The sequence below is a fragment of the Elephantulus edwardii genome, unplaced genomic scaffold, assembly GCF_000299155.1.
Source record: "Elephantulus edwardii isolate Elephantulus edwardi_28Jun2011 unplaced genomic scaffold, EleEdw1.0 scaffold00208, whole genome shotgun sequence".
Taxonomy (NCBI): domain Eukaryota; kingdom Metazoa; phylum Chordata; class Mammalia; order Macroscelidea; family Macroscelididae; genus Elephantulus; species Elephantulus edwardii.
In genome coordinates, this window is record NW_006399958.1 from 1,946,525 (window position 1) to 1,956,308 (window position 9,784).

The window sequence follows — 9,784 nt, forward strand, 5'->3', positions numbered from 1 at the left end:
AACAATCCTTGTTTTCTAAAGCTCCAGCTCACAGGACCCAGAGACGAGGCTCAGAGGGTTGAGACCCCCCCCCCCCGACAGTTAGACAGCAGGGGCCTGGGGCCGAGGACTCCTGGGTATGAGAGAGGGAGAGGAGAATCTTTTCTTCTAAGTGGAACCCTGTCCACAGTGGAGGAAGCAGAAGCCCAGGTACAACACACAACAGAGTGGGCCACGTGCTGTGACGCAGCTCCCGACTAGGGCCCCTTGGGGTCACTGTGCACTGGCCAGTGGAAGGAGTGAAATGGACAAATGGATGAAACGTGGGATCATTCCATTTATTGTGAGAATGGGCTGCTTTGCAGAGACACAGAAGGTTCTGCAGGGTGTCTGCTCATGCCCTGCTTGGGAAGGATGAAGGAGGAAAAGGGGACAGAGAACACCTGAAGGAATTCTTCTGTGAAATGCAAGTTTGGGCCTAGAAATAAAGAAATTGGATGATAGGGTTGGGACTCTAGGTTCTGGGGGAAGAGGGGCAGGTGGTGAGGATTCCAGGATCTGAGGGAGCAGGGACTGGGGTTCAGGTCTTCCAATCTGAGGGAGGAGGGGTTGGGCATCTGGACTTTCAGGTCTGAAGGAGGAGCAGCTGGGAGACAGGACTCCAGGGTCTGAGGGAAGAGGGGCTGGGGAAATGCGAGGGGCTCTGAAGGCGGGGTCACACCGAGGATCAGTTGCCCCGAATGGTTTCCTGGATCCAGTTGTAGTATCGGCACAGGTTGGTGTAGACCCCGGGGTAACCAGGTAAGGCACAGCGCTCCATCCCCCAGGACACGAGGCCCTGGAGCTGACCTCTGCACACCAAGGGTCCCCCAGAGTCACCCTGAAGGGGAGAGACAGACATGCAGACACTGTTGACAGATGACCAGAGCCAGGGATGTGGTGCGCTGAGTGCAGAGATAGGGAGGCCGGCTGCCAACCAGGGCTGACCACCAGGAGGCGTCCTGGTTGGAGTCATTTCCCTCCTTCTCCGTCTCTTCGTCACTGTCTCTTTCTGTCCTTGCTTCCCCCTGACGACATCTGATTCCACCAGCCACCCAAAGAGGCAATATACCCACTTGACAGATGAGAACACGGAGTCCTCAAGGGGTGAGGTCGATCATCCAAGCGGGAGTTGCTCTCAGCCCCTGGAGTTTCCTCTCCTCTCTTGACCCCTCCTCACTCTCGTGTTTCTGAGACCACTTGGGGTTGCAATTCCACCCCTACTTGATGCCCAGTTTCCACAAAGAGCCTCACCTGGCACGAGTCCTTGCCGCCCTGAGGGACCCCGGCACAGACCATGCCCTCTGTAATGGCACCATCGTAGGCCTGGCGACATTCCTGGTCAGAGGAGATGTTGATGTTCACACACTGCAGGGTATTGGGGTACCTGGCTGGGGGGACATTGTGGGGTTATGGCTGGTCTGCCCCTGAGAGGACCCAGGAGTCCTGGACACAGACTGTTTCTCTCTCAGACCTGGAAGGCCCAGCCCACACACCCTCCTCCCTTAAGCCCTGGAGTCCTCACTCCCTAGCCCCTCCTCCCTCAGACTCTGGAGTCCTCACTCCCTATCCCCTCCTCCCTCAGACCCAGCAGTCCTCAAACCCAACCCCACCCTCCCTCAGATCCAGGAGTTCTCACCCCAATCCCTCCTCCCTCAGACCCAGGGCCCACCCCCCACCTCCCCCTTTCCAGGATGCAGGAGTCCACTCCCTCACCAATGGGACTGGAGGTGGTGCCCCAGCCGGACACGTGGCACGAGGTCCCGGGCCTGGCACAGGCCTGGGCCACCGCAATGGGCCTCACGGCCCTCCCCAGGCGCACGGGCTGCTCCAGGCGCAGCAGCATCAGGTCGTTGTCGTGGGTGCGCGCGTTGTAACAGGGATGTGGCACCTGGCGGACCACCCGCAACACCTGCTGCGTGGCTTCCCACCTCTTGAGGTTGTGTTTGCCCAGCGCTACTCGAAGCATCCTGGCCCCGGAACCCCAAAAACAGTCCTGCTCATCGTCTTTTCCAGAGACCCCCTCCCCACTCCCAGTGCCACCCCAACCTGACCCGCCCCCCAGAGTCACCCCAGCCCTGCAGATGAGCTCTCCTCCAAGCCTGACGTACTCCCCTCTGCTGCAAGGAACCCTGGGGGCGCAACAGCTAAGCATTCTGCCGCTAACCGAAAGGGTCGAGATTTGAACCCACTCCCCAGCTTCGAGAGACAAAGACCTGGAAATCTGCTTCCGTAGACTCCAGAACTAAAAATCATCAGATTCGCTCTCATGTAGGCGATACTGATTTCAGCAACCCGGAGGGACAGAGCAGAACTGCTGTGTACCGCTTCTGAGGCTGTAAATGTTTCCCCCCAAATAACACTGTAGTGAGAGTTTCATTTGATTATTTAAACCCATTTGGGTTTTGGCCAATAACTGCAATTGATTGATGTACTTAATTAAATGTCCGCTCTGCTGCTTATTATATATTGTCTTTTCCCTTCGGCCAATGTACCTGTTTATTCAGCTGATCTTTTTATTCAATTTTACGCCCCGCTCTCTCTCACTTTCCATCCCTGGTAACATCCAGGGAGGATTCTAGAGTCAAACCTCCCTTCATCTTTTTTTAAGAATTGGTGTTGTGCGTTGCCATCGAGTGGGTACTGACTTCACAGTTGACCCTCTAACACGTTTTTCCACGGCTCTAATCCCGCTGGAGGGGTTTGCCCATCTTTCTCCCTCAGAGCAGCCGGTGGATTTGAACTGCTCACCTTAGGGCTGGGAGCACAATGCCTTACCCGCCAGGCCACCAAAGCTCCTCATTTTAGAATGATTTTCTTTTGTAAGAGTCCTTCTGTGACTCACTGATTTCACCTAACACATGTCCTCGGTACATGTCCACATGCAGCGTTTTGTGAATTCTTTGTTGGTTTGTGTGGTGTTTTTTTTTTAGTGTTTAATACTCTATTGTGTAAATCTTTACAAAAGAGCCCCAGCAGCATACACCTTGTGACATATCAGTCTGCCAGCCAAAACGTTAGGGAGCTCCGGTGGACTAGTGTTAAAGAGTCACACTGGCAACCCAAAGGTACTCGGTTCAAATCTACCAGCTGGATGGGCAATCTATTCCTGTGTGATTAACTGCCTCTGAAAACCCGCCGGAGGGTCAGCTATGTATGGGTTGACTCTGGCTCGGTGGTACCCAAAAACGACCACCACCAAAAGGTTGGAAGTTGGAACTCACAAGCTGTCCTTTGGGAAAAGGGTGGGCTATCTCTTATAAAGATTCCCAGCCTCGGAAACGGGGTGGGGGCCCACTGTAAGTCAAGATCCACTCCACAGCAGTGGAGCTGGCGGTGATGGTGGTGTTCTTTAAAAAAAATTTTTTTTCTTAATTTTTTAATTTAATCGTGTGTGTGTGTGTGTGTGTGTGTGTGTGTGTGCGCGGGCGTAGTGTCAAATCAGATCTGACTGGTACAGGAGGAGCTTGCCCCTCCTTCTCCAGCAGAGCATCTGGTGGATTCAAACCACGGACCTCTGGGATTGCAGTACAGCTTCTTGCCACCATGCCACCAGAGCTCCCTTGATGGTGGTGTTCTTAATCTTTATGGAAACAGACTGCCCCATTGTTTTCCCACAGAGCAGCTGGTCGGCTTCAATCACTGAGTTTTTTTGGTTTGCAGCTGGACACTTTAACCATTGCACTACCAAGGTCTTCCCATGGCCATTAGAACCAAGACGACTCTAGGAGGTCATTCAACCCTGACCCACAAGGGGGCACTGTGACTCGGAACCAGCTCAGGGGCACCCAACCATAATACACTGTGGCTGAACATGTCCTTGACTCCCGGGTCCTTTCCCTGGGGCATTCTGTGTTGATTCAATTCTACTTTCCTCACCTCCCTCTCTCGAGTTTTTCTCTGTCTCTGGCGTGGGTGTAAAATAACGACTGTTGAGTTCTTGATCAAGAGTCTGTGTTGAGTTATCCTTGACTCTGTGCTGTGACTCTAAATTCTAGATCATACGTGATATTTTGGAGGTGGGCAATTCCAGCCCTCTAAGGTCTGAGTTCTAAACTCCAGACAATTTAAAATGTTGGCTATAAGGGGAGTTCTGGTGGCCTAGTGGCAAGAACCTGCATTGCAATCTCAGAGGCACGTGGTTCGAATCCACCAGATGCTCTGCCGGGGAAGGAGGGACCATATCCTCCTGTACCAGTCAGATCTGATTTGACGACACACACACACACACACACACACACACACAGAAAGAAATAAAAAAAAAGTTGGCTATAGGAATAAATCAGGGCTCTAGAGTGGGTCCAAATAACACAAGTTCTAGATTCAAATGTGAGTTTTCCTTTTTTTTAGTGCAGATGAAGGGCTCTGTTTTGAGCTCTGTGTAATGATTTATGTGTGTGCGTTCCAGATATGGGTTTGAGTTTTATGTTTTAGGGTAGGCTCCGCATTCTATATTCGTTAATGAGTAATTAGGACCTAGATATCAGATTCTAGGTTGAGCTCTGGGTTCTCAATTAAGGTCCGCTTTATGACCCAAGTTTTAGACACTGACCTGAGCTCTGTGCTTCAGCTCAACTCACGGTTTGAACTAGTGATCTGACATTTTTATTCTATGCACTGCTACTGAGCTGATTCTGCCTCCATTGGGTTGTCTAGGCTGTCAATCTTTTTTTAAAAAATTTTTTATTTTGTGTGCGTATACCGTCAAATCAGATCTGACTGGTACAGGAGGATATTGCACCTCCTTCTCCGGCAGAGCATCTGGTGGATTCGAACCGTGTTCCCCTGGGATTGCAGTTAGGCTGTCAATCTTAATGGGAGGACCTGCCTATCTTTCTTTCACGGAGCCACTCACTGGTGGAATTGAACCTCTTGAGATGCACACAGCCCTTGGCTAACAGCACAACCAAATTCTCCAAGAGCGTTGATCAGAGTACACTGCCGCTCGGTCTCAACTTGAGAGCCCTGGCATTGTAGCCAACAGGGAATATTGCAACCGGCAACTCCATGAGAGAAAGACGGGCAGTCACCTCGCACGTGATTTATAGTCACAGAAGCCCAGAGGCGAGTCGGTTCTGACTGCACTGCAATGAGAACAAGAGTCTCGGCTCTTGGCTTCTACACTCGTTCTGGTCTGAGATCTTGACATCGGATTGGGCTCTGTCTGGATTCCGAGCACAGATCCAGGGTATGGCTCTAATTCACAGTGTGGATGCTGCTTTGTATATTTGGATTCGCGTTCACTGAGGTGAAACGAATTCTGGCCTCTAGACTGAAGTTCAAGTTAAGGCATTAGATCCGGTTTTAGAGTCACTGGGTGATTTAGTCTAGTCTTTGATTTCAAGGCCAAGGTCTGGATTCTAAGTATAGCATCTGGGATTCAATCTCTGCTCTGCAATCTGAGTTTTAGATACTTAGTCCTAAGTTGTTCAAAGAAGGACTGCAGATTAATCATGAATTAAATCTTGCATAAAGAAAGTACCACTGAAAGGTTGTATTCTCTAGTCTATGTTCAGAACTCATACTGCAGGTTCCCCAGTACTTGCTAGGAAATCTCTGTCTCTTCTGGATTTATGGCTGTTTCTCAACTGGGTTCACAGTTCTAGGCAGCATTCTGAGGAAGGTTTTGACTTCTTGACTGTAGACTATACACTGATTTCAAATCCCAAACATTCGACTATATGCAGAGTCTTGGGTCAGAATGGATTTCCCAGTTCGGTGTCAGGTTTAGGCTCTGTGTGTAAGACCAGCCTGTGGATTCTCAACTGCCTATCCATTTTCAGAATCTAAACTGAGGTCAAAATTTGAGGCTGTGTTATCAGTCCAGAATCATACCTAAATCCCAAACCAAGGCCTTGAGTCTACACTGGCTTTTAAGTAAGGCTTCCGGTATTCAGCTAAGCTTCCCCAAAGTCCTAGCTTCTTGGGGTGCTCTTAGCGCCAAGGGAGAGGTCACTCACGGCCTGGCGCAGTGAGCAGCAGTGATGGCCCACTGGTCCGACAGCAGGGCTGCCCCGCAGAGGAAGCGGCGCCAGGGGCCCGCCAGGAGGGCTGCCTGCCATGGCTGGGAGTTCTGGATGCACGGATACCCACCAATTATCTTGTTCTCATCATCTTGGCCGTGTACCATGGCTAGAATTAGGAGTGGGGTTGGGTTGGAAAAGCAGAGGAACAAAGATTTCATTCTCCAGTTCTCTAGGAATCTAAGGTTATGACGTTCTCTTTATTTCCACTTAGCCTGCAAAGTACCCACTTCAATCTGCCCTACTCAATGAGAGAGATATGCCCCACCTTACCTCTACTGTTGACCTATGCAAACAGAGAGTCTTCCGATTTCCCCAACCACCAGCACCGGCACTATAGAGACCTCCCCAGAATCTACTCTATCCCCAACTCCTCATTCAGATTCTGGGTACAACAAATAAACACCTTTCACTCCATTCTCCCCTATTTGTTTTCTGTCACCACCGTTCACAATAAGCCATGTTTCCCTTCTCATGGTTCTTCCCCAACACATCCAAGGAGTTCCCTGTCCTTTCTAGAACCTTCCAGTCACTATGTGGTGGTGGTAGTTGTTGAGTGCTGTCGAATTGAGCACCACTTCATAGCGACCCTATGAACAAAAGGCCTGGAGCCCCTCTACAACTATTGACATTTATCTAAGTTCATAGAGTTTCTGGAGGCCGTGTCCTGCTTTCAACCAGTCACTATAAACCCCAGGAACTAATCATCTCACCCGACACTCATTGTATTCACCAAATCGTCTTCCTTGACACACCTCTCCTCAGGCAACATTCCACATTTGTTCTTTTCTAACATAGTTGTAAAAATGCCTTGAGTCCCTGCTATCCATCCTTCTCCACAACTCCACAAAGTCTCACTTATTTCTCCCTCACTGATTGTCGCCTCCAAGCCCCATGCCCACAATTTTGCTATCTCCGACTCAGAACTTGGGTCCCCACCACCACACTCCACAGTCAGGAATCAATCCCCACACTCCTCTGTCTCGTTCTCACCAACCTACCTACAAATAGCACAGTTTCTGAGGGATCCCCAGCCCATACGATACGATACGATACGATACGATATGATACGATACGATACGTCCTCTTACCTATGGCCAGGATTTGAAGTGCTGTCAGCAGGAATAACATTCTAGGGGGGTGGGGGAGAAGGTTCTGGAAAAAAAAAATGCTGAGAGAGAATAACTGTGAGAGGACAAGGTTGAAAAAGGATCTGTCTGAGAAGAAACAGTCAGTTGCCTCAGCAAGATCCTGAGAGACACGGAGATAGGGAGAGAGAAGGAGAGGTCAGAGAGAGTAAGAGGGCAGGGCCCAGCGGCCTCCTGGGTGGCAAAAGAGAAAGATGCTGGGCAGGACTGGGTCCCACCAGCCTTGTTGGTGGCGGAAGCGGGAGTGGCTCTCTCTTTCCTGGCCACCTTTTATCCCTCCTCTGTCTGACTGGCCCTGCCCCCTGCTCTTCTCCTGACTTTGTTTTTTTTTTTTTAATTTTTTTTATTAGCGAGTTCCCATTCCAGGACTCCCAGGTCCCATTCCCTCCCTCCTCTCTCTAACCAGAGAAGCAGCCCGCAATTGTTAAGGAGAACACACCCAGCAGGGAAGATGTTATATAATGGGAGAGGAATCCAGGGAGGGGGACCCCGGGGCAGGGTGGGCAGGAGAGGTTTCCTCTTCCGTTGTGACACAGTGAGGAAGAGGAGGTGGAGGGGGTAACTTCAGATTCAGAAGAAGATGCTGAGAGGGACTGAGAGAAGGAGGGACAGAAAGACACACAGAGAGGTGGCCCCAGGGAAGAGAGAGTCTGGGGAAATGAAAGAAAAGTGAAATAGGAAAGTGGGGAGGCAGAGTAAAAGAAGTACAGACACACAGGGGGGGGGGAGAGAGAGAGAGAGAGAGAGAGAGAGAGAGAAACCTGTAAAAAGGAGAGAGAGATGGAGATCAAGCTAGAGAAAAGATACTGGGCTGCTTGAGATCGGAGCTTAATGTTCTATATTGAATTAGATAAAAGCGGAGGCAGATGAGGAAACAGAGGTCGGAAATTAGGGCAGAGAAAGAAGAAAACAAAGACAGAAGTTTCAGATCAAATATGAAATTACACGGCATCAAAAAGTACTAAAGTACAAAATACCAGTTGTGTGATCATTGTAAACCATAAATCTTTGCTATAAAAGATTTTTTTTATTAAAACAGGTATTTACTTAAACTCTTTGCAAAAAAAAAAAAAGACAGAAGTTTGTGGGGAGAGGAGAGAGAAAAACAGAGGGAAGGAGAGGAAGATGAGATAGAAGCCGATACAGAGAAAGAGAAACAGAGAGAGACTGAAAAGGTGGAAATGCTCACAGATGCTCATGCGCGTGCACTCACACCGACTCTCAGCAATGAAGATGGCATGGGGTGGTAAAATGGTGCTGCAATGGAAGAAAAAGAGAAGAAAGAGACGGATGCAGAACAGGGAGATAGAGAGAGACAGATGAAAACAGCCAGACTGATGGGAAGGGACGAGGAGATGGAGATGGAGGATGAGAATGCCAAGGTGTCCCGATGGAGAAAGGACAGGGGACAGCAGCAGGAGAGCCCTGGCACTGGGCAGCTCGGAGTCCCAGACTTCTTCTCATTCTGCGTCCCTCCGTGTCCTGGGGAGACGAGGAGCAGGGGTTTGGCAGAGAGGGAGAGAGGGTTCTCAACTCAGGCTCTGCAAAGCAGCATAGGGGCAGAGTGAGGGGTGGAGAACGAGGCAGAGAACGAGAGAGAGACTGACTCAGAGAAGAGGAGAAAGAACCAGGGAGAAGGAAAGAGGGGAGCAGGGACTGGAGGACAGTGAGCAGGGAGAGGGAGGAGAGGGACTCAGAGAGAGAAGGGGACAGAGACCTAGAAAGCGGCGGACAGAAACTCAGAGAGAGAGAGAGGAGACAGAGACCCAGAGATTCAGGGACAGATATCTAGAGATGCAGGGACAGAGACCCAGAGAGAAGTGGGAAAGACTGAGACTCAAAGAGAGAGGTAGACAGAGACGCAAAGAGAGGAGAGAGGGGACAGACCCACAGATGCAGGGACAGAGACCCAGAGAGGTGGAGGAGGGAGGGTCAGAGATCCAGAGAAAGAAGGGGACAAAGACTCAGAGAGAGAGGGTGACAGAGACCCAGAGAGAAAGGGTGACAGAGGGGGTTTGAGACCCAGAAAGAGAGGCCGAGACCCAGAGAGAGGAGAGAGGGGACAGAGACCTAGAGAGAGAGGGAAATAGCGACCCAGTTAAAGAGGGGGACAGAGAGGTTGGAGAGAAAGGGTAGAGGGGATACAGACCCAGAGAGAGAGAGAGAGACCACCAGAGAAAGAAAGGGAACCAGAGACCTAGGGGGTGGACAGAGACCCAAAGTGAGACGGGGACATGGGCAGAGAGAGAGGAGGCTAGAGACCTGGAGAGAGAAAGAGAGGAACAAAGACTCAAACCAAACTCTAGATGAGATGAGGAAGGATGCCAGACAGCCAAGGTGGGGTCCTGAGGCTAGAGGCCCCATCTGAACTTGGGATAAAAGCGTGACATTCCCAGTCCCTCTTCCAGCCTCTTAAATTTACCAGTGACTGTACTTTGTCTTGAGCTCTTGGCAGCCCCAACTCCCAACCATGACCTTGACTCAAGAGACTCAACCTCTCTCTCACCCTCTCCCTCACTCACCTCTGGATTGACCCTCAAACCACTTTGCTCCCAGCTGCCCCTGCCCAGGCCTTTCCCTGACTGGACGTCCACT

At 50.5% G+C, this 9,784-nt stretch overlaps 1 protein-coding gene across 1 annotated transcript; it reads right to left on the bottom strand.

Annotated features, from left to right (window-relative positions):
- Window positions 1–706: 706 nt before the first annotated feature.
- Window positions 707–7,172, bottom strand: KLK14 (kallikrein-related peptidase 14). The gene is made up of 5 exons (XM_006897359.1): window positions 7,133–7,172; window positions 5,979–6,150; window positions 1,735–1,988; window positions 1,273–1,409; window positions 707–859 (listed from the first exon to the last, which is right to left on the bottom strand). The coding sequence occupies exons 1-5, from the start codon at window positions 7,170–7,172 to the stop codon at window positions 707–709; spliced, it is 756 nt and encodes a 251-aa protein (XP_006897421.1).
- Window positions 7,173–9,784: the final 2,612 nt, after the last annotated feature.